The sequence below is a fragment of the Amphiura filiformis genome, chromosome 1 (genome assembly GCF_039555335.1).
Source record: "Amphiura filiformis chromosome 1, Afil_fr2py, whole genome shotgun sequence".
NCBI classification, from domain to species: Eukaryota; Metazoa; Echinodermata; class Ophiuroidea; order Amphilepidida; family Amphiuridae; genus Amphiura; species Amphiura filiformis.
This window is the reverse complement of record NC_092628.1, coordinates 5,066,448-5,092,460: the sequence shown is the minus strand read 5'-3', so window position 1 is coordinate 5,092,460 and position 26,013 is coordinate 5,066,448. Positions and strand designations below refer to the sequence as shown.

Genomic DNA, 26,013 nt, shown 5'->3' with positions numbered 1-26,013 from the left:
TTAATTTCGCAGTGGCAGTTTCCAATTTGTGTATTACGTAGTTGCGTCACCAGTGTACGGACAAATCGCCCTTCTAAGCGTGTGTATACGCCCGCGGAATTAGGTTAGCACACATTTCGAATCTGCCATTGCGAACTCCAATATGGCATTACTCTCCTTTTGAGACGAGACAGTCCGTTTAGAAAATGATGACAAAATTACAATAATGCGTCGTTGCATAGTCTCGTCAGTTAACCTTTTACGCAAGCAGTGCAATAATAACCGTTTGCTTTGTAATTTACATTATTTTATACATTTAGCCTATGACATTCTTGATTCAAATGTGAATCAATAAAATACAGAAATGATAGCATTTCTATTATTACAATCATCGGAATAACATTATTAACATGACTGACAATTGACTGTAACCAGGCCATACCTTGACAAAGTAATGTAATAATCGGATTAACTACCATACCAATTTTTGAATATACCGCGCTGCGCTGGTACATTCACGCGGTAACTCGGTATTGAACCTTATCATGCTGATCACTCGCACTTGTAATTGTGTATTAGTATCTTTGAAAAGACCGGTATTGTGTTCAATCTATGATTGCAGACATACACATGTGATGAGTACAACCTGCTTGTAGTGCAGCGCGCGATATATTTAATATTGTTATCATCTATTGTTATGATAGTTAATCAGATTAATTACGTCACTTCGCCAGCGTATTGTACATTCAATGTTTAAAGCTCCAGTTGAAGACTGATATCTTTGAAATGTTATATAAAATTAACTTCATATTACTTCTCAAAAGTAATAATTCAACATTAAACAAGTAAATTCCGATTATTCTTATAACAGATACAATGATAGTAACCTACTCAATAGAGGCGCTATAGAGCAAGAAGAAGTATCCTATCTCAAAATGATCCCGATTATCGTAGCACTAGCATTTTTGGCGCTATATGTAGAGCATGAGAAAGTTCCCTATCCTATAATAATCCCGACATATATTTATAGTACATTACCATCTTCAAGATTCCCGCATACTTTATTGTACTGATGAACCCTTGACAACTATTGGCGTTACAGACCCTTTTAAAGTCTAACCATTTTCTTGAGAAGGAATTCTTTATCTGTCCTGACATCTCCAACAGGCAATCTCTTCGTATACCACTCGTGACGTCATACAAGTTGAAAATGTGCCATATTGCCAGGAGCATTCTCCTGTTTAGGGTAATCTGATATTCCTCTGTATGCGGACATCATGACGATAAGAATATGTGACCATCCATCTCAAACCTCTCGTAAAGTCGGCAAATTTTATTTCGAGTTACAGTCCAAAATGTGCATCAAGCTTGTATTCATAATGTACCCAATAATTATCCTACAAGTTTCTCATTTCAGTCCAGTCCGCACATCAATCTTTAATCCTATTGTTGAAGAGGATAATAAGCTTATACTTATAGTAAATAGCTTTAGTCTTTGTTTGCTATGGCTAAATCCTGTTCAAGTGGTGGGTTAACCAACAATTAACAATGAGAGGACATTCCTGAACCTCGTTGACTTGGGGATGATTTGAAGTGACCGCCAATTATCACAATTTAATATTTAATACCAGCAATGTAGAAAAAAAGAAATATTGTAGCACCAAAATAATGTACCCTTTAACTGAAGGAGCAAAGTTGAACAAGCCATAACTCCGCTTCTGGATATCGTTTGAAGTCAAATGATATATCATTGTAAAGCTTAGGATATATCTTTTCTAAACACGGAAGAAAACCGTAAAATTGACCAGGGGCCGACTTTACGAGTGTTTTGATGTGGATAGTCACATATGCCTAGCAAAATACCAAGATCACTAATATAATATAAACATTGGTAAAATAAGACAAATTGTTCAATGGATCTGTAACGTATTGCTGCGGTTTATAGTAATCTGGTATTCCTCAGTATGCGGACATCACGTTGATATAAAGATAACCATATATTAAGGCATAAAAATAACTGTTGTATTGGTGTAACGGATCTACCCTATAAATAGGCCCTAACGTAGACTTTGCTCAATCGCAAAAGAAAATTTTCACAAAGGGATTCTGTACATGTCCTGATATCAGTACGATACCTCCCGTGACATCGTACAAATTACTAATTTGTCACTCAGGGGCATTCCCCTGTTCATAAAAATCTTGTATTTCTCAGTATGCGGACATTACGGCGATGTGAATGAAAATAACCATTAGTGCCAAGATCACTATTATATAAACCTTGGTAAAATAAGACAAATCGTTAAAGAGATATGTAACGTAATGCTACATAAACATAAATCACTTGGTTTCTTACGTTCTAAACGTAAAATAGTATCTTTATGTAGTGATCTCTTCAATGGAGCGAACCTTGCACTATTCTGAAAGTAATTACACTCTATATTAACGTTATTTACAGTGACTTTCACTCTTTTTCCAAAATTGTATCTTAAAGAATACTTTGAAAAATAACATTTTACACGATTGAAGGAAAAAACTTGAGATATTTATACCATCAGAAAGCTGGATCATCATGATTGTATAGCTCGTTTGACAAAAATTTGTATTTTCTGGTGGTCGGTAGCCAGAATTTACAACACAGTAGCCTTTGGGCCCTGTAGCACATTTAGTATTCGTAACTCAAAAATGAAATGTCCGAATCAACTAATAATTTGAAAATTTGATACTTTGGGGGCTAAAATGGCCAAATATGAGGTTAATTTGGTCAGAAACCCAAATACAGGCGTCAACATTGGGGGATGAGGCCAAAAAAATATTGTAGTGTTGCCCTCAAGTGGAAAAATGGGAAAGTTGGGTCGGACGGTCGGATTTCTTTTTTTTTTTTCTTTTTTTTTCTTTTTAAACCTTCAGTTTTAAAAAATCCCCTCAAATATTTTAAAAATAATGCTTCTTCAATTAGGGGACATTTGTTAATTTTGACTTCTGGATACCTGTTACACATCAATTAAAGACTAGTCTTTCAATAAAATATTGATTTTAAGTGAAAAACATTGATTTTTTGAACAAATCTGTACAAATCATCATTCAAAAATTTTTCAGGATTTAGGGTCGGACGGTTGAGGGGAACACAACAATTTTTTTTGGCCTGATTGCAAGGGCCATCCCCTGGCAAAATATTGGGGAGATCCCCCACTCCTCTCCGGATCTACGCCTATGGCTCCAAAAACACATATTGTTAAAAATGTCTTCAAAAATAATATTTTAAAAATACCTCTTGGGTAATGTTTTAAAATTTGAAAATGCCCCTTCAGCAAAATGCTTAAAGAAAACCCTGGTAACAGGCCATTTTAAATTCTTTTTGACAGCTTGAGATCCCATAGAAAGTATGTATTTGTTCCTGAGATCCAGCATGCATTCTCGTCTTATATCTTCTGTGGCGTCATACAAGAATACGTAGTAAAAGTGCACATAATTAATCGTAATAAATCTCACACAAATATAGTGATCTTTGCTAATACAAATGTCGACATTAATGGATCAGGACTTAAATATTTGGCTAACAATGTGATACACCTTTATCAGCTAAAACGTTGGTAAAACAAAGCAAATTATTTGATGGATCTGTAATGTAAAACTACGGTTATAGACAATGTGTATACCTCCGTATGCGGACACGACGATATGAATGCAGATAACCATAAGCCCAGCAAGGTGCTAAGATCACTAATACATATAAATGTTGGTGAAACGAAACAAATTGTTTGATGGATCTGTAACGTAATACTACGTATTGGCGTAGGAGGATTTTCATTTTGGGGGGGGCTGACAATTGGTCGTGGCTCCCGGGGGGTCCTTCTCGGCGTCAGAAGATTTGCAAAATATAGGTCACAAACACCCATTGTCACTCTATTATATCACAATACAGGGATTCCTAGGATTAGGAAAGGTATTCGATATTACAGCCCCGCACATTATTATTGAGAGGGTTGAGCCCCCAAGCCCCCGGTTCCTAAGCCTATGCTACGGTTTAAAGAAATCTGATTCCTCAGTATGCGGACATCACGATAATATGAATATAGTTTAATTGCTTGTTCTCTAAACGTAAAATATTGAAATTCACTCTTTGATAGAGTGCCTACTGTGAAAATTCCGATATGCGAATTTTCATTCTTTGAGAGTGATTTGCAGTCCATTTTTTTCTCATTGAATTTGACTCTTTTCTCACCTTTTTTATATACAGCGTACATTTGAATAATAATTGCTACATTGGTTATTACCTTTAATGAAAGTCAATTTTCAAAAAGAAATTCTGAATAATTATGTACAAAAACAACGGAACTGGAAACCAAAAGATGAAACAGAATGCGCCCGGGAGCACTCAACATTAGAAGAGACGGTATGTGCCTGCCAATAGGCCCCATTTTTCGAAGTCGAATATACCCGATAACCCCCTTTTTAAGTTATACCCGATGACCCCTTTGTTAGGTGCGGCTACCAAATGTCCCCCTTGTTTTCTAAAATTATATCATCAAACTGCCAGAAAAATGCGGAAACTTTCAAATTCTTAATGTTTAAAAAACAACGTTTTGTACCGATATAGGCTCCAACTTCGCGCGCGCCGGTAGTCACATACCCGTCACTTCTTAAGTTGAGTGCACATGCAGGGAGAATGTGCAGTTTCTTTTGTTTCACCCCTCTTTCAGAGAAATTCCCATGAGCGAATATCGAATATGTCTAGGGAAATTCACATCAATTGTTTTTCATCCTCTTTCATTTAGAGAGTACCCTTTTATAATATTTAATGCAGGAGATAAAAATGCAAATGTTTTATATTATGGAAGCTTACATTATTTTTTTATAATAGCTTTACTACTACCATGGCTACCCTCATACAGCAACTTTGATATGTTTCGGCCTCCGGGATATGTCGTTATCTTCCGCACAGACGAAATTATAACACCAAGGCCATGGTTCTGAAACAGACAAACAACAACAACACTTTAAATCGTTATTACCGTTCTTTAACATATATCGTAAAGAGCTATCGCAGTAAAGATCAGAAAAATATGTATTTCTTTAGTTGAAGGTTTTTTCACAGAGAGCAAACTGCCCAGAGGGTACTCCCATAATTATATTGGTAGGCGAGATCCCGGGGCGTCACGTGTCTGTAAATAGACCCCCATTTTTGAGGCAAATCTGACACCCGATGACCCCCTTTTTTCATCAGTTTACACCCAATGAGCCCCCTTTTTGTAGAAATTGCCACCAAAGAGAAAAAAATCTGCGCGCTTCGTGCGCAAATTGTACAATTTTACATTTTTCTATATAGCAATTTTTACTATAAAATGGCAAATTCAGTAAAGTTATTTTCATGGTCAATGACACACAATGCTGAGCATTTCCACGCATAATGACCCCCATTTTCTTGAAGCCGTCACTGAATGACTAACACAACCGTATACCCAAGTAATTGTTCCCAGTGACTTACAATCGATACATCGAACACCGACGTCGTTACTGTGTGTACAACCTTCGATAAACTCTCCGTCATAGTTACAATCCCTCACTCTATTTTCTGATCCGGAGCATCCAAAAGCATTCTGCCAAATCTGTCCAGAGCCTTGTCCAAAGGCAGCATTACCAACCAATTGGGCAGCACCATAGGGAAGTCCGAGTTGTCGGCAAATTACTCGTGCATTATTCACGCTCAAGCCTCCGATCAAGGCCTTATCGCAAACGGTTCCCCAGACGTTATGGAATATTTCTACTCGACCTTCGTTGCTATTAGAGCCATCAACAAGGCGTACTTGAAATTGAACGGCATTGGCGGCTTGAAATTATCAAAGAAAGGAAAGTAATTTTTTTAGACTTAAAATTATATAGTGAGGTACATATTATGCATATTGCTAATATATGAACTTTGATTTCTGATATTATCAAACATTTATCGTAATTTCAAGGGGCATATTGCAAAAACAAATTTAACTCCATTCAAAGAGAATAATTATTACATTACAAGTTGACACTCGTTGCAATTTTTTATGCGTATTTCTCCTGAAAAAAAGAGAAATTGTGTTGGTAAAGTTCGGGCTCGTACGAGTCCCTCCCCCGTTCGAAGCGAAATTAATTTTCAAGGCAGCGGGCTGATGACGTAAGTAAATGAAGCGGACACTATAGGAGAGAGTGGGGTAATCCCGAACATTTTTTCATTTAAGCCTATTATTACACATTAAAACAACGTAAGATAGAATAAACCATACCAATATCAAGAGTGGCATTACCCGCCCATCCCCTATCATGTCTATGTCACGATAACACATGAGCTATCAAATGTCAACAAAGGTTTAGCTACCAGCTCATTGAAATTGTTTATTTGCATAATAAATACAATATTGATCACTGAGACTAGTTTACCTGAAAATACTAGTCTCAGATTGATCACGCTCAAATTCTAAGCTCAAAATATTTTTATATATTTTTTAGTCCAAATATTTCTCATGTTGTTGATATACATATGAATTGCAATATCATAATTTACTAATATATAAAAAAGAAGTGGCTGATTTTATCCATATGTTTAAAAACCATTAAATGGGCTGTCGGAGTCACTCGGGCGGCGCACATAGTCTCAAAACTATTAAACAAGTCGTAACAAAATGGTAATGTGTGGCGGTTGAAGAACTAATGGATTCGATCTACCACCATGGGAATTTCTGCCATGAGGATATCGGGGCGATGACACTATGCGGGCTTCTCATGTTATAGAATGGGACAAATCGAAGACCCTTGAACAGGAACACAACACAAGGTATAGAGAGTTTCGGGAAGCCATGGAAATAAGTAGACGGGGCATTGAGACCCTATACAGAAATGAGGGCACATGTTGGCTTCTTAAGGGATTGGGCAATCTACTATTGCTTTAAGCAATAAGGAATGTTATTAGCCACAATATTTATTATTCAAGGCTGTGTCTATAATGTCATCGACCTGACAACAGACACGCTCACGGTACAAACATTTTGTAAATGTGGAATATCGAGTTTATGACCAAAAACATTAAAAAATGATACTTTAAGGTATTGTTTTGTTAGTTTGTGTATGGCACATGATACATACTCATGTGTTGTGGTCAAAAAGGTAACACTTTTATTTTTGACCCCTGACTCACCAGCCATTCCAAACAACCCCTTAAAGAGGCGTGAAGCCTACCACTAAATCAACACGTTTACAGAGTTGCATCCCTGCAGTGGTTTTAATATGCGACACGATCTGGTCCATGGGGGACAAAGGAGGTATTTTTGAAAATTGAATTAGGCCTACTATAACTATTACCTTATACAAACACTATAAAAGCCTTAATGTACGATTTTTTCCAGAATATACCTTTATTTTTTTCAAAACCGATTTTTTGGCATATTTGTAATACTTACACATGTTCCAACTGAAATCTATGAGCAAACTGTCAAATTCGATACTATTTGTAGTAAAACGTATGATTTGCTGTTGGTCCGACATATTATCATAATTTTTTAGATTATGATAATATGTCAGAACGATCACAAATCGTATTTTATTGTTTTTTACTCCCTATTTTTGCCTTTATCTCAATTTCAAATTTGCCCTTTGGCCACCATGGACCAGATCGTGTCACATATGAGAAGTAAAAACGTGTTTAACAATGCCCATAGGATAGTGCATACACTTCCAGTTGTAGTAATCACAAATCAACACGTTTTTGTTCACATCACTTAAACAAAACATATGTCGGGCGTTAATTTCACTGGGATAATGAAAAAGATATGAGCTTTCTTTTGATACCAAAATCTCAGTTTTAATGACGGTTGTTTGATGTATATAGAATTGGCTTCATTATTAAGTAAATGCAAACTATAGGTGGCGCTATTTATCGTAAATCATATTTCTTAATTTGCAAGGGGTAGGTGATTATTACTGCCATTAAAACAGATGGCATAGGTGAAACAAGCAACAAAGAAATTTTATAAACATATTTCATCAAAAAATAAAAGGAATTTTTTGTATTGAAAGCTTGAAAGAGTAATTTCCAGTAACTAAATAGCGCCACCAATTTTGTCATAAATAGATACATTTTATATCCAAAAAAGCTTTAAAATGCTGTAAAAGTGAATATTTTGTAAAAGATGTGAAATTAAAGTTGAAAATGACTCAAAAGCATCTGTATACATTAGGATGATATCGATCGTAGCTGATTAAGCCTAAAATTGGGTTGTACTTGATGTTTTGTTTGAAAAACTAATAAATGATCACCTCAAACAACCGTGCATGAATAGAAATGGGGGATGAAGTTGTCGATCGGGTCATGGACCTTTAAGTCATGAATACGATCCACTACTGAAGCTTGTAAAAGAAACTAAAGAACGCAGTGTTCATACCTAATACTTCTTTGTGTGGGACCGAAAATTGTAGTGAGTAAAGAATGTTTTGTCCAACAATAAATCACGAAATAATTATTCGCTGAAAAACCTGATAAATCTATTCGAATAATGTAGGTCATATTGTCAATAATATTAATTTGATCTCCGAGTCCCTTTTGCATTTTTCAAGCAGCGAATAGTTTTTCTCACCTTTATGAATATGCAATCCCGAAGCCTTCTGGAAAACAGCTGGCCCCACTAAATCCACACCACGGCCTGTAGTATTGTATCTATTAGTCAACTTAATTAGCCTGATATAACGCCAATCTGACCAGTAGAGATCGTTGTTGTAAATACCAATATCAAAAGGGACTATTTCATCTGTAATAGTAGCCACGATTATCCTCGACTGGCCGTTGAGATCTGATTCTTCTATACGATCCAATACGGCATCACACCAGTACAACAAATTCGCTATGGAAAAACAATGTGATATTTTTTTGTGGTCGTTACCCAGCAAACGCAAAAATATTTTTAAAACGTTTTAAACAAGTTATATTTTGGGTGTTTGTAAAATGTTTCCATAACATTAAATGTCAGGTTTTATAAAGGTCATGAAAAGGTTTTAAAACCATTTTATGGTCAATAGGAGTTTGTTTTAAATAAAACCATGTGATTCGTGCTTGATAATTAATTTTATAATATGGAAGGCATAATGTTGTGATTGCACATCCTCTAAGGTCCGTATGAGATTCAGCTCCTAGACCAGAACAAAATATTTGCGCTATAGCTACTTGTTGTCAGACTGGTGCGCTATACACTAGCTTAAAATGACGGCGCTCTCGTCATAAAATCTAACAAAATGGACGGTTTTTGTTATGCAACCACGGTGAAGAGTCAAGGAAGTAGAATTTGAACCCCATTCGGCCCTGATTTGGTAAAATGATCTAACTTGAAATTTAAATCACTGTTTTGAGAAAAAGAGCATTAAAGTTTGAACACTTGACGTTTTTCTTTTTGAATAAAATAAATTATTAAACAGATCTAATGTCTTAGAAAATATAAACAATCTCATTATTTGGTGGCATGAAGGTGATTTTAGGATGTCACAAATGGAAAGAGCGCCCTCACATTACCCATGATATGGATTTATCTCAAAATGTCCAAATTTCAAGTTAGATCGTTTTACCAAATCAGGGCCGCATGGGCTTGAACCACGTCAAGTAATGTATAGATTTCTATTATCTTTTAACATCCAAAATAATACAACTGGTTTGTTCGTTTTTACTGAATAATTTGTCTTTGTTTGCATGATTAAATACCTTGAAAGTCAATTGCCAAACCATTAGGATGGATTATATCTGAGTTGATGAGAGTTCTTCTCCCACTTCCGTCCATATTAGCCCGTTCAATCTTTGGATTGGTTCCCCAGTCAGTCCAAAATAAGCGACTGTTGATGAAAATGTGATGCAATTGTTCAGGTTAATAGTCTTTCTCAACCGGCACCGGCAAAGATTTATCACGAATTGTGAGGTTATTTTCCCGCGTAATTTTTCTTTGCGTGAAAAATAATTGTACATAAGCGTTCTCAAAACCCATGTGTAATGTCTCTATTCAAGACTCAATCTGTGGTTGGTACCTAAGGTAAAACATTTTGATTGAAGTTTTTCTTATTCTTTCTTCCATTCGTTCATTTCTTTCTTTCTTTCTTTCTTTCTTTCTTTCTTTCTTTCTTTCTTTCTTTCTTTCTTTCTTTCTTTCTTTCTTTCTTTCTTTCTTTCTTTCTTTCTTTCTTTCTTTCTTTCTTTCTTCCTTCCTCCTCCTCCCTCCCTCCTCCCTCCTCCCTCCTCCCTCCCTCCCCCTCCTCCCTCCCTCCCTCCCTCCCTCCTTCCTTCCTTCCTTCCTTCCTTCCTTCCTTCCTTCCTTCTTTCTTTCTTTCTTTCTTTCTTTCTTTCTTTCTTTCTTTCTTTCTTTCTTTCTTTCTTTCTTTCTTTCTTTCTTTCTTTCTTTCTTTTTCTTTCTTTCTTTCTTTCTTTCTTTCTTTCTTTCTTTCTTTCTTTCTTTCTTTCGTACGTAATTTCCCAGTAATTCTTCAGGCTCTGCCCTCTATCGGGAGCTAATTTTCTACTGAGACCGCTCAAACATAAGCCTACCTTTTGGTTACCTCGAAACTTTCCACTTTACAAGTGGGAGCTTACCCAAGACTTTCTTTCAATCACTTATCAATACTTATAAGACAAGCTTTTAAATGTTGTAGGCGCAATTCACTAGCAGAACCCCTTTGTCCGAAACAAAATATACGACGTACCACTGTATGAATAGCATATCTGTAAATCAATTCGGCATCAAATGAACAACGCTTTACGTAATCTATTGTCTATCCATGTCATTAAGCATCTTTGGGCATGACCATGCATGCCACTCACTAACATTGAATGGATAAGGACAAAATGATACACACCTTGATGTTGTGTCTGCTACAATGGCCCTTGGTTTATCCAAGTTCTCATCAATGATTACGCGACTTTCGCTTAATCCAGTAAGTTCTTCAATCGTCCTATTACTCCTATTAGTAAAAAATAGCCTTCCATTTACGATGTCTAAAGCAATTCCCTCTGGAACTGATGAAGAGAACCAAAACTAATGATTAGCCAATAGGCAATGTCTGAAATACGAGATGATGTTGCATTGTGCTTTTTCCACCCCACCCGACCAGCCCGACCCGACCCCGTCCCAAACCATTTCGAACGATGCGTCCGATTCAGACCTAATTTGTGGGCCTATCCGACCTGGTGATCTCATCCCGATCCGTACTAGCCTTTCCAGATCCGATCCGATCAATGTTAATTGGATAACATTTAATTATTCCGTTAAATCGTTCCAAGTAATAGGTCAACACAATTATCACAAATCAAATAAAAAAGAATAAGATGTCATTAGCTCATAGAAGTGCTCATGATAATCCTCACCACAGACGGTATGATTATAATCTAATTTCAGTTGATAATAGCTGAGATATCGATTGCGATGGGATCTCCAAATTGGCTTTCTTGTAGTTGTGCGCGGTGAGGAGCTAACGGCGACGGGTTCGTGATCACTATGAAAGTAGGCGGCGATAATATGCAGACTCACCTTAAGGGTACATTCTCCTGGGTCATGACCTTGACATAGGGAAAATTTTTTATTTTATTTTTGACAAGAAGACATAGGCCTACATACCCTTCATATAAAATAACATGAATCCTGAAAAAAAGTGCCAATGTGTAATTTCCCCCTATTTTGTCTCCCGTTGCTAATGAATACAAACTCCGATTGTATTGCGTGAGGTCCCTTTATTAAAAGCTCCATGGTATGCATCAATTACTATCTTAGTTTCGAGTACAGACTGCATGTTGTAAGGACGAACGACGTGTGTTTAGAACGACGTAAACCACAGCATAAACCGATTGTGAAGGAGACTAACTCTCAAGTTGAAGCGTTTCCGATTAGAACGTCAGTCCGGCAAACTCGTCAAATTGGGCATATAATATCAAAACGGGATGTACGAGCGGGAATCGGGATATCGCTGTGCTTGAAACCGTGCGCCCAGCAGGGCCCGGTAACTTGCAGTAGTGTTTTGTTTTGCACTATACAGCCCGGGCATGCAAGAATTGCTGTGAAAACATATTTATATGGAAGATATGGGCCTATTATTATATTTACTGAAACCCGGGGCTCACAAAAGTGATTATTATAAATGATCAACCAAATATTGTTGAAGGTCTATTGATCATTATTCAATGGCAAGGGAGGGGGGGGGGGAGGTAATCCCATACTGCTAAATGCATACGGGGATTGCGCTTTTGCAAATAATCCTTATAGACATGGGTCCCTATTTTTGCTGAAAATCCTTATGGGTCCGTTAAGGGATCTAAAATGAGCGTTTATTGCGTTTCGACAGTTTTTTTTGTGGGGCATGAGAGCACCTCAGACCTATCGAATTGCATTCTGAATACGAAGCATGTCTTTCTGATATCAAATAATTTTCATTTTTTGAAAATCACAATATAATTCAAATTTTATGACAAATTATAAAAATTTGATGTTTTTCAAATTTTTGATATATAACAGTCCTCGAAGTAAATTATATAAATCTAATGACATATTCTTAAAGTGTATGTAGCAGGGAGGAAAAGCCGACGATCAATTGAAAATTTTGACCTTTCATATTGAAGATATGGATTTGTTTCCCCAAAAGACCTATTTTTTTGGTGTTTTGGGAAAAAAATCCATATCTTCAATACGAAAGGTCAAAATTTTCAATTGATCATTGGCTTTTCATCCCACCTACATACACTTTAAGTATAAATCATCAGATTTATAAAGTTTGCTTCAAGTACTGTTAAATATCAAAAATATCAATTTTAATGATTTGCCATAAAATGTGTATTAAATTGCGAATTTCAAAAATCTAAATTATTTGATATCAGAATGACATTCTTCGTATTCAGAATGCAATTCGATATGTCTGATGTGCTCTAATGTCCCACAATAAATACTGTCCAAACGTTCATACCCCAGCCCTTAAACCCCCGTACCGTAAATCTTTTCGGGGAAAATGGGTCTATAGGAAAGAAAACTTTAGACACTGGTCTATATTTTTGAGAAAATCCTTAGAAATGGGTAGGCCCCACCCTACCTGTCCACGGTCAAATGGCAATGGGTAGGCCTACGGGTTTCAAGTCTGGAGCCTCCACCCCCGTCTAAAAAATTACAACTTGTCCCCCCCCCCCCCCCGCATGCCTAGGGCCGGTTTTTAGGTGTCACTTCGCCTAAACCATAATTATACGCCTAACGACCATATGCCTACCCGTCATACGCGTAGGCCTAGGGGGGAGGGGGTGGCAAAAAAGAATCTAGCTGTTGAGGTCAGAAACCCCTGGCAGAAACCCACATACAGGCGTCAACATTGGGAGGGTGATTGTATGAACATCTCCCCTGGCAAAATATTAGTGGGATTTATCCTCCATCCCAACAGGATCTACGCCTACAAAAGGGATCCGAAAATCTAAACTTCGAAAATAGTCCAATAGGCCCACTGATTAAAATACAAAATAACAAAAACACAAAATAACTTCCGACACGGTTCATAAAATACAAATTTTGTATTAGATCCAACTCAAAGGTTTTTACTGCTTTTGGAAGGAGGGGTGGTCCGAAATTTAAAAAAAGTCGGCGGCAATGAAATTACGACCCCCCCCCCCCCTTTTTCGGCAACAAAAAATGTATGACCCCCACCGCCGCGCCGATTGGCCTACACCTTAGGGGCTGTGCAATAATTATGACCCTTGGGGGAGGGTAAGATTGGCGGGGGGGTAGAAATTTTGGCGAGCCGAAAGGGGGGGGGGCATGCAATTCCCCCCAAGCGATTTTTTGCACGCATTCATGGGGCGCCTTTTTAATAAAACACTCTAAAATGGCTTGGGAAAACAGTACGGAAACGCTTAAATTTTCCTGCTCGCTGCGCCGATAGGCCTACATCTAGACCATTTAAGGTTTGCAATTTGGGATCCCAAAATTTGGCATGTTCAAGGGGGAGTGGGCAAAGAATTTTTGGCGGGCCGACGGGGGGGCAAGCGATTTTTGGCGGGCCGAGAGAGGGGGGGCGATTTTGGCGAGTCATTAGGAAGTTTTACCCCCGGGGGTAAATTGCATAGGCCCTTAGGCCTACCTCATAAACAGGCTAAAATTGTATTGAAATCATTCAAATCAGTCTTTTTGAATGAAATAACCACACTATCTGTGGTCATCTTGTGACTCCCTACATTTTGGTCATCAAAAATGTTATGACCCCCCCATATTTTTTTTTTTTTCAAACATTTTTTGAACCTTTCTGTATATTTGGGACCCCTTCCGAAGAAAATGATAGCGACCACGCCCCCCCCCGCCAGGCCTAATCATTATTTTGTTCTTGAGCAAAGATTGGTGAATCATATGATTTATTAAAAATGCAGCGTTAAACCATATTTTGTTCTTTTGTTCTCAAAATTACAAAAGGCAATTATCGTAGTAGGCTGACGAACATTCTTGTTCTAAAATTGTTAATTGTGCCCTTGGTTTGTTCGGACTAGAAATATGAAACTGGCCCTGTTCTGACCACAGCTTCTAACATTCATAACATCGTTGGTCAATCATGTTCCAAACAGGCGGTGATGGAAGCGATATCGCCAATATTGAGGTCGCCATTGGATTAACACATAATCATGAAATTTTCATAAACAATTCTAAATTTGTTATGCGGTGTCAAAGCAAAATTATCTTACTGCAAAACCGTCGGGGTACGACCGTGTACCACATTGCAAGTATGTTAATTTTCTATTTGTAATTGCTAACCGTGTATTTTGAATGGGGCTGTCAGCCCTGTATCTTCGCCAGCCTCGTATGTCACGTGTTGCGCTTCCTATGCCGCCTGGTTCCAAACGGGATATACAAACCGCGGCAGTCTTCTCCAAGTGTGTACATCTCGATTTGCCGGATTGACCCATGACCTCATGAAACGTAAACACATGGCCCGGCGTGAAATATAAATTTCTCCGTGTCTTCTTGCCAGGAAAATCAGGAATTTAACCAGTTGCAGTCATTTGATTGTGAGTAGCAAATTACACAAGCAACCGGGCCTTGTCGTGGCTTATGAGGGCGAATTTCGTTTGACACTTTGTCAAATAAGTAACATAGAATTGAAAGAAATGTTACACGATTGACCATATCTCTGAATCGTGTAAAAGCTTAAAAAGTGTTGACCATACCGTCTAAAAAAATGATATTTCGAAATTGGCTGATCGTAATCCCCAAATTCGAGTATGCACATGTAGCGAAGATATGCACCATATCTTGCAAAGTTAATTTTTTTGAAAATAATTAAACAAGCTATGAAAGCTAGACTCATTAAGAAATTTTTGAAAAATACAAATTTCAGTCGTAAATTTAGGTTTTCTGCAACTTGAAATTTTATTTCTGAAGTAGAGATATCAAAACTGAATAGCAAGAATGTTATTATGGGATGTTTTATAGATGCCTACAATTTGGTTTAGAAATCGGAATGAGGAAAATTGATGAAATGACTGGTCCAAAAAATAATAGCGAGTGCTATAATCAATGACCCAGGTCATTCACTCCCAGTCCCAATCAGAGTCTGAAAATTAAAATAGCAATGGAAAAATAATAATATATAAACCTTTACCTTTAAGATGAGGTATAACTTTTATTTTTCCGATGATTATTTCTGGGCCAAATTTGATACTTAATGTGGCAAAATCATCCCATTTTTTTGCTCAAAACCTCAAAAGAGGCAGTAACCTTAATATTATAGATTTGTCATGTTTTACAGATCCCGACCGGGACCGGAAGATAGAATCGTTTCAACTCTCCTCAACCAGGAGAGTTTATTAGGGCAATGTCGGGAACCTCGGGGTCACAGCATGTCAGAACATGAGGTACCACCAACAGCCATTTTGTTAATTGTAATTGTAATTATTGACATGCACAGGGGCGTAAATCCGTTTTTGAAAGTGGGGGGGACACACTGACAGTGGGGAAATCAATAAATCAAAGCGGCCATCTGAGGGGGGATGTGGCCCCCTCAGAAGTAAGAAACTTTTGCAAAATGAATACCTAATTGAAGCGATTTGGTGGCCCATTTTGGCACTATTAGTGTGTAAAATTTTAGTTTAAAAAAGGCAAAAATTTGTGAAGTGACAGTGACAGTCCACAAAGCCTTTCGTAGGAAATTTTTCCCTATTATTGTAGGCCTATACATGTATGTAAATTACATAAATTGGCAATGTGGAAAGCAGAAGTGAAAATGGCTACTTGTTTACCCACTACGTAGGGGGTGTCTGAGGGGGATGTGCCCCCTGAGAAGTAAGAAACTTTTGCAAAATGAATACCTAATTGAAGCGATTTGGTGGCCCATTTTGGCACTATTAGTGTGTAAAATTTTAATTTAAAAAAGGCAAAAATTTGTGAAGTGACAGTCCACAAAGCCTTTCGTAGGAAATTTTTCCCTATTATTGTAGGCCTATACATGTAAGAAACTTTTTTCAAAATGAATACCTAATTGAAGCGATTTGGTGGTCCATTTTGGCACTAATAGTGTGGAAAGTTTTAGATTAAAAAAACCACAATGTTGTGAAATGACGGTCCATGAAGCCTTTCGTGGAAAAGTTTTCCCTATTATAGGCCTATAAATTACATCAATTGGCAAATGTGGAAAGCAGAACCGAAAATGGCTACTTGTTTACCCACTACGCAGGGGGTGTCAGGGGGGATGTTCCACCTTGAGAAGTTGGACAATTTTGCAAAATGGAGGTCCAATTGAAGCCATTTGGTGCATCATATTTACACTATTTAAATCATTGCTTAAACAAAAAAGGGTCCGAACTCAATTAACAAAATGTTAAATGTTACACAGGTCCACTGATATGTTAGGCCTATAACTATAAGACCCGCCCCCTGAATTTTCACACGCTTATGGGCGCGCCTACCCACCTTCACACAATGATGCACGACATCTGTCAACCATGTCATCGTTGGTCATTGCGTCATAATTTACAATAATTTAGTTGTTATAACATGATTATTTCATAAATATTTTATCGTAATGATTAATGAACACATGATAATATTATCATCTACGGACTTGGCTTGGATTTATACTAAGCATGCCGGGAAGGATACTGACCTTTGTCAATTCAAGTCATAGAGATGAGGTACCACCAGTGGCGTAGCCAGCACTTTTTCAGAGGGGTGGAGGGGGGCAAAGAGGGGCAAGACAAATTTTAAGTGGAGCACCTTTTGGTGACAAAATTAGTTAATGTTACAAATGCGCGCGAAGCGCGCGAAAAATGTTGCCATATTGAAGCTAAACTGGTGAAATATGGTACAGAAAGTGAATAAATTCCCGCGAAGCGCGCAAAAATTGACACTTTTTAGGTTAAAATGGCAAAATATATTGTATTTTTTTACACAAAAAAGTCTTAAATGTCGGGGCGGTCACCATCCCACAGGGGGGCAATGGGGGGGGGGGGGGAAGACTTTTGACAGGGGGAAGCTCTCTTGCAACCTTTCGTTTTGCAACCACTTGCAACCTTTGTGACGTTTTCCAGTCGCCTATCCCTTTAAAATAATTCCTGCCCCAACTCGACCTATCCCATAGATCCGTATTCCAACCCGACTTGTAAATATTTTTAAAATCAGATCCGTTTTAGGTCGGGATTGATCCGAAGATCCGCATTCTCCATTAAAAATGGTGAAATATTTTTGATTTTCTTCATTTATTGTAAGGTATATCTACCAAAACACGTTTCAAAACGTAAAAAGGGGCAAAGTTTAAAAAATCTTTCCTGTGTGGCTTTTCACCCTTTTTAAAACTTGGTCCCATTCAGTAAAGTGGTACCATAATAACATGAAGAATGAGTCCTAATTTCTACATGCAAAAAATATGGCGGCCATTTTTCAAAAAAAAAAACCATTCAAAACGATTTTTGACCATATCTCAGCCCACAATGTACATAGGGTGGTAGTTTTGGTGGCTATACATAGGTTTGTGGGGTCAAAGAATCAATTGGAGCAATCATTTACTACATAGCATAGTTACATCTACAACAAAAATCCAAAATGGCCACCAATATGGCTGCCGTAACTACCACAGTGGCGCTAAAATGGTGAATATAAGTACCAAAATGTTAAATATTGGTATTATATAAACTTGGACATTTTTTGGTGTACCATTAGTTATGCCATAAATCGTCTATGTTTCTGCATATATTATAATGATGTCAGAATTTATAGTTTGTGGCTGTGCTGCTCAACTCTGCCAAACATAGTTCATTCATATGATATGTAGGCTTAATGTCATGTTAAAATTTCATGATTAGTTCTCTTCATCACTACTGTCACTCTCATCATTACTCGGTTCATCAAGCTGTGTCAAAAGTCGTGTGTGATTACACTTGTCTTGTGATCCAGTACACTTGCAGCCGATATAGCATGGTACATCTTTCTTGACGCAGGAGCATCTGATACCACATCCTTTGGTGCAGGTACAGGAAATAGATCGAGCCATTACTGGGTCAGAAGTTGTGGCAGGAACAAAGGTGTTATCTTTGACAGTCCAGCCAAATTCTTGAAATGCTGGTAAGTTTGGCTTGGGAATATGAGCCGACTTGTCTATCATAGTTGCCAATGCTGCACGTTTCAGATGGAACTTGAATGCACCTTCAGTTGGTGGAAGAAGTTTCAAGAGAGTGGAACGGTTATTAAGAAACTTGTGAGCTCTGAAAACATCAAGAGCTAGATCTACATCAGTATTTCTGGCATACACACTGAGCATATGTTGTCTTGCTTGCTGCGTTAGATTAGCTTCAACATCAAAAGAGCCAGCAGTTTCAGCAAACTCTTGTAGGGCTGTTAGATTGAGAGCCTTGCTGTTGGATAACCATACCTTTTTACTGGTGAAGAAGAAGAAGAAACTAGTTGTGACCCTTCCACTCAAACTATGGATGAACGGTAGAGATCGGCATCGGGGTTGTCCTAACGCAGCAGCTATGGCGTGTATAGGTATGTGTGTATCTCTGTCTGTTCTTATCCATATTTCTGACACATCTTGTAACAGCGAGGAGGCATAATAGACGAAGAGGACAACCACATCAGTGTCATTGGCATGGATAACCAAACGCTCAGCATTATCTTTCTGTACACTATAGACAGCATGGAGGATGAGTCTAGTATCTGCCTCTTCTTGAGTGGATTCTAGTTCAGGTATCGGAGTGACAGACTCTTCATTGATCATGACAGTCTTGGTTTCTTCCTTAAAGCCTCCTCCTAGATACAGATTGGTTTCCCCCAGATATGTCTTTTCTGCTTCCTCCGCAGACCACACGTCACAAAGAAACTATTGCAATCCAGCTTTGTTTGAAGACACCGAAAAAAACTCAAGTGGCTCTGGTGCACGGATCTGTTCTTGAATGTCATAAACTTTGGGTTGTGCTGATTTTGTCTTGATTCGCTTTTGACGTTCGGTTCCCTTCAAGCTTGCTGCCCTATATCTGTCGCAGCAAAAGTGAATCGATTCTGTATTACTTGGTACATCTGAGAGTAGTAACTGTTTGAATCGCTGGGCAATCTCTCCAAAGGTTTCATCCTTCTGGAAAGACCAATGACGAAAGGCAAACATGGCATCTACTATGACTGCTGTTTTCAACTGGCTTTCTGGCAACTGAGGAACAGAACTAACTTTTGTTTCCGCTTTTATGGCCTTGACGAAGTTTGGTTTTTTGCCAGATCTCATTTGACCATCTTCTGTGAACATCGATGGTGGAAATTTCGTGCATTCATGGTTGCCGATATACTGGACAATGTCAAGTTTTTCCACCGCTTGCTGTAATCTGAATCATGCGAAGAAGGGCAACAGATTCATCACTCTTCGCGCTTGCTGAGGTTTTTTTTGCCAGATTTTGCTGCCTTGTTCTGAGTAGCAAATGTCTGAAGCTTCACCGTTTTGGTCTTCTTCTGTTTCATCTGTATTGAATCAGACAAGGCTTCGGTACCAATTTGTTTCACTTGAAGTAGTTGTTGTTGTACCACTTTATCTGCCTTCTGACCAGTAGATATGTTGATGAGATTTGCATTCTTGGCAAATGGGCTTGTTTCAATCGCAGCATTTACCTTCACAACTTCATCAGAATCTCTTTCAACGCGAGCATGACCTCCTTCATGATGCGGGTCTTCGGTTTCAGGATCTAGATGCAGCATACTCTTTAACTGTGAAGAGACAGCTGCAGTCATGGACTTGGTATATACCCATTTGGTTCGAGCAGCAGGATTTGTTGTTATTCCATCTAAGCCACTTGTTTCCTTGGCACTCTTATTGTAGCTCTGTTCCAGTAGCATATCTGGAGATACACCATTGTGATAACCGTCAACTCTCCTTCCAACAAAGGCTCATGTTTATATCATCAGTATCATACCAACATAATACGTTTGTGTATCATACATACTTACACCTAGGGGACCTAGTTTCCTCTTAAATAACTGTGTTTTTAATTAGTACCAATCCTTGGAAGGTAACTTATACGTTATTCATGTTAGCTGTAATGAAGAAAAAGAAAGAAGTTGTATGCATCGTGAAATTAAATAATTTTGCAATTTTGGCGCCATTTTGGCGGCCATTTTGGATTTGTGGCAGATGCAACGACTCTATGTATTATCAGATTGTTCCAATGGATTCTGTGACCCCCAAAACATGGGTATAGCCACCAAAATTACAACTCTATGTACATTATGGACTGAGATATAGTCAAAATAGTTTTTAATGGCGGCCATTTTGAAAAATGGCCGCCATATTTTTTCAGCAACATATTTTCAGGGTTGTCCACCTAGAAGTTGTTCAGGGATGTCCACCGAACACATTGATACCACACAACCTTTTACAGCATCCCATGTCAGGTTGACCAAAAAAGTTGAGTTTGGCCCCTGGGTATTTGTTAGCCCTCCAAGTTATAACATCGTTCACTTTGTGTTGAACATTTTATATGGGCCGCACTGTAATAACATTCGCTACTTGCACGGTTCCGCCATTATGCACTATGTGCGGGGAGAGCCTCGAACTGGCAGCATACATGAATGGGAATTGAACTAGTCATAACGTTCTGTGTAAGGTTGCATAATTCTTCCTTTCATGTATGCTGCCAGTTCGAGGCTCTCCCCGCACATAGTGCATAATGGCGGAACCGTGCAAGTAGCGAATAAAGATCATTCTGATCAGTGTGATGATATCATTTCAAGAGGTCACTTCCCGATTAACATGATTAAGCTAAACAGCCTATGTGGAAGAATTTTATGCATGAGCATTGAGCAACCACATCAATGATGTAGTAATGAATACCCTCTATTGTTATCGGATTAATTTTTACGACCTTCGATTACATGGGAGTAGCAACGAGGACAGGGTGTTTGATTTCACTCACATAATAGATCAATATTGACCTTCATCCAGCAAGGATCAGCCAAGCACTACAATGGCCAAGCACGAAAGGTTTCTTGTTATCTCTTCAAGTATTTTTACCTTAGGTCTATAATCACAATGCAGGCCTAAATCCCGGGCCTAAATTAAGTGTACTGTTCGAGTAGGAGGATTTGTCTGATATTATTCTTGATTTTGAATAATATTATAGTACCAGTTTGTTTCCATATATCGGTTATTAAAATTACAATTCACCACATACACATTCCAGTTTGCGAGAGGTTTATAATGAATAAATGAATAGGTGTTATTATTTCGAATTATAATTATTTAGGGAGAGTGTTTTAGGATTTTGTTAGAAAAGGGATGATTGTTGATCATGTTTATTTTATTGTTGTATGTATTTTCCTGTCATTTCCTGCAAACCTAATAAAGATATTTTGATAATTGAAAATAGTCTTTATCATAAATCGTAGAGGTTGAAAGAGTCAACAAGCGTCAGAAATTATAATTTGCCATGGAACTTATTTTTTATTTGAAATATAACTGGATGTTAGGGTCTGCATGCATGGTATGCATAGTATGATATACAGACACTGACCATTCCCTAAAACTATTAAGCAGCAAGTTGTGTATCACACCCATCATGGGTTCGAACCCCTTTATTGTATTTTATTGTTAAACCTGAATAGCGTGATTACTTTTGAATGAGCGGCAGCACACATATTTTGTTTGAGGATAGCTGGATCTATCTCCTTTTCCTCACATCTTCTCTGTAGTACAAAGCTGTCTTTTTATCTAGTGTTTAGACAATGTTTACTCAACCATTGCTATCAATGGATGTTGCCATTTTTGACGACTTCTAACTTTTGAAATGCCCAAAATGAATCAATAAAGCCGTGTATAAGATATTTGCGGGGATATTTGGGCGCGATTACAAAAAATTTGAAATAAAATGGGCACTTCTGGGTTGGGTATCTATAGAGGCCCTGCATGAAATTATTGATTGAGTAGTATTGAGTAGTCTGCCATATTTACGGGGTGATACGTCACATGCAATGCCTCTATAGATTCTATAGAATTTAAGTATGATATATTTTCGATGGTAATATATTTTCACTTTCAAAGTTTGTAGTTTTCATAATTGCAATTTCTGAATATTATATAAAAAGCGGGAATAAGTCTATAAATGTAAGAGTATCGGAACATTTTGAATGTTAATAAATACGAAACGCCGGCGGTAGACACCAGCGATATCAGGGATTGCCACGATTCTTGCAGTAGCTTTTATGAATAGAATACAATAGTGGATACAATAGCGGATACAATAGCGGAACAATAGAGCTCGCTTACGGGTAAATAAACCTCGTCGCGTTTTGCTAAATTTCACTTCTTCTTTTTCATGAACTAACCGTTATTTCATTAAGTAGCCGTTATTTTTAAAACTTGGCAAAACCTCGACGCGAGGTTTTTAACTTTAATCTTAATAAAATCTTTATGAAATTATTAATCGCGACTATATAATAATTTATAAATTCATCCAAAATGTAATTACCCCCATATTCATTCTATATGAAGCAAATGTTACAACTGAATGGCAAAAAGATGTGATATTGCATTAATTTTGTCTTAATAGTCCAAAATGTATTGCCACGGTGACGGCGGCGGAACCGGGGGCCAGGGGGGCCAGTGGAAGAAAGAGGTTCAGATTTAAAAGTTGCCCCTAAACCATGTAAACCCATTGAGAATGTTGCTTTTGTTGTTTGCTCATCACAGATCATCGTGGGTCTTCTTTGACCAGCCATGCAGAGAATGTTATGGTACACTGACTGGAGTAGCTTTTTAGTTCAACTTTCGATTCTGTATCTTACCTTTTGACATTCAAGCAGGCACCATGGCTACAAATGTTGAGCTATTCAGACAAACGAAGTATACACAATTCCAGTGTTTCAGTTTTAAAATTGAATGCATATATTTTAAGTTATTGTCTCGCAATAAGGGGGTAATAACTTTTTTGGATTTTTTTACGAAAGTAAACATACCTTTGTTGTCGCTGAGAAAACCGAGAAAAAGAAACTCATGCTCTGTACCATCTAGATTGAAACGATTTATTGAGCCAAAGGTTAAATCTGTGAAGTATATTTTTTGATTGACAGGATCAAACTCCACACCTGCAGGATATAAGGCTGAATTGAGGGTGATTTCAGTCAGTTGCAGTGAGTTAATTGGGCCAACAAATATCTTCGATAATGCATTATCAGCCACTATAATGATATCATCTGGAAGTTAGAAAACATAACAAAACAATTCTTTATCTTGTACATATTCTAATCATGATAGGTAGAATTATTTACAGGATAGTCATGTTGGTGTAAGAGTAACTAACCGTCATGATATCAACTATTGTTTTATTCGTGTACAATTTTGAAACAGGCTTATAAAGTGATGAATCCTATTCATTTAGCCTATATTATAAATATATAGGTCATGAACAGCGAAAGAACGCCCAGGTTCAATATCTTGAACTCGCTTGAGCATTTTGATATTTTTTGATAGTTATCAACAATGGACATACCCATTTGAGTTCCGACCCCGGGCACAACCTGATCAATCATTACGTAAACCCAGGTCAAAACTCCTTGGGGACCTCCCAGTTCTCACAGAACAGCCGCCCAGCTGATCTTATGAGCACAAACAAAAACTTTCTTTAAAAAAGAAACGCCATAGATGAAGATCACAAATAATTAAAGATAAATGAAATAACTAATATAATAAAATAATCCGATCTATTATGTAAAAAGGTCAAATAGGGTACATGTTCAATATTGTACTTTATACATTATGCCCGTAACGTAGGCCCTAAAAACTTTATTTGTCATCGAATATCCCCTTGAAAAGATAAAATGTGTTTAAATTTCAATGTAATAATAATAGACGGGTGTTTGTACACCCACATACACTCTATTTTGTTCATGACGTTTAATTGAACACCAACAGGTGACCCACACTTTCGTCTCTCCTTACCGCTGTTGTTGTCACAGTCCACACCACTCCACCCTGGATGACACATGCAGGTGTATGGATTGGTATCAGTCCGACATTGTCCGTTAAAACACGATGCACACTGATCAATGGCTACAAAAATGAGAATTTAAAAACCAAGCATCTCATTAGATTCATATTTAATCATATATTATGTTCTGGAGCTCAATTCATTATAATAAGCACTTATCTGTACTTCAAATGTATTGTTCCCGTTACTGTGATCGCCTACCAGAAAAATAACCAACAATTGACCCACTAAAGTTATAACTTCTTGTAATAAATGTTTGGGCTACATTATTGTTACTTACTCTGTTCACAATTGGTTGATGTATATCCTGGAGCACACTGACAGGTGTATTGATTTATCCCATCTTCACACGTCCCTCCATTTTGACAAGGTTCTGAAGAACACTCATTTATATCTTGGAAAGTAATAGATATTTATTGCTCTTTAAAATAACCATTACCTTTTGACAGCTTAACTCTATTATTGCTTATAGACAAGTACCTAGCACCACCACCCTACTAAACAAAACCAACATTTTCTTACATAATAATAATAATAATAATAATAATAATAATAATAATAATAATAATAATAATAATAATAATAATAATAATAATAATAAAATATATTTGTGAGCGCCTGACAACAAAAGTTCACCAAGCGCTTTACAGAGCAAAAATACATCAAAGCAAGAACACACAAATTGTACAAACCAGCTATGCAAGAAAATATCATAAAACTAAGGTTACAATACGTATACCTTAAATTAAGTACAAGAGAGAAGAGAAGAGAAACGCCTGTGTGCATGTGATTTTGATGAGATAAATCTCATTTTGACCATTTCAGTTTTGCGTGTTTCATGATCGTTTCTTAGCTCGCCAAGAAATCCCCCCTCCGTAGCTGATTTCTATATACGCGCATGCCATTTGTGACGATTCTGTGAATTTCCGTTCTACGTTTCAGCTACGATGACAGCTACGATGACACCCCTTCACGTCACGCTGGACAAATTTCATTCACTATCAGAGGAGGTTCGTGTGTGTGAATGCAATAGGGCAAATAAATCTGAAATCATTGATTTGTTAAGAATTTAAAGGGCATAGCAAAATCAACATCATATCATTGGCAAGCTAATATTATGAGGACAATGAAAATGACTCCTTTTTTGAGAAAATAAGACGTTTAAATAAAATTGATATTCCGCAAAAACCAACTTAAGCGGTGAGTTCCTTCGAACGAGACAGATTTGGCCTAGAAAACCGGTGACGTCATGAAATGAGATGTGTCCGCTGTGAGAAAAGGGACTATAAACGCTCTCAATGGACAAAACGTATACTGTTGTTGTTCACAGAACATATGGATAAAATCAGCCGCTTCTTTTCTATATATTAGACAAATGTGATATTACAATTCATATGTATATCAATATCATGAGAAATATTAGGCTTAAAAAATAAATACATAATTTGAGCTTAGAATTTCATCTGAGACTAGCATATAAACCGTGTTAGTCCACAAACTCATGTATCTGATTTCCCTGTATATTGTAATGCTATAGTTTCAGTAGGATGAAATATTATAAAGCAAACGCA

General features: G+C 37.4%; 1 protein-coding gene across 1 annotated transcript in view; it reads right to left on the bottom strand.

Moving 5' to 3' along the window:
- Positions 1–1,021: 1,021 nt before the first annotated feature.
- LOC140154037 (uncharacterized) overlaps positions 1,022–26,013 on the bottom strand; it is a 137,029-nt gene continuing 112,037 nt past the window's right edge. Inside the window, exons 44-51 of the mRNA XM_072180150.1 lie at positions 24,723–24,836; positions 24,394–24,504; positions 23,412–23,648; positions 10,831–10,990; positions 9,692–9,819; positions 8,580–8,843; positions 5,465–5,806; positions 1,022–4,949 (exon numbers count right to left, since the gene is read on the bottom strand). Of these exons, the coding sequence (XP_072036251.1) occupies positions 4,948–4,949; positions 5,465–5,806; positions 8,580–8,843; positions 9,692–9,819; positions 10,831–10,990; positions 23,412–23,648; positions 24,394–24,504; positions 24,723–24,836 (1,358 nt within the window). The 3' untranslated portion in view covers positions 1,022–4,947. The remainder of the gene's footprint in view (positions 4,950–5,464; positions 5,807–8,579; positions 8,844–9,691; positions 9,820–10,830; positions 10,991–23,411; positions 23,649–24,393; positions 24,505–24,722; positions 24,837–26,013) is intronic.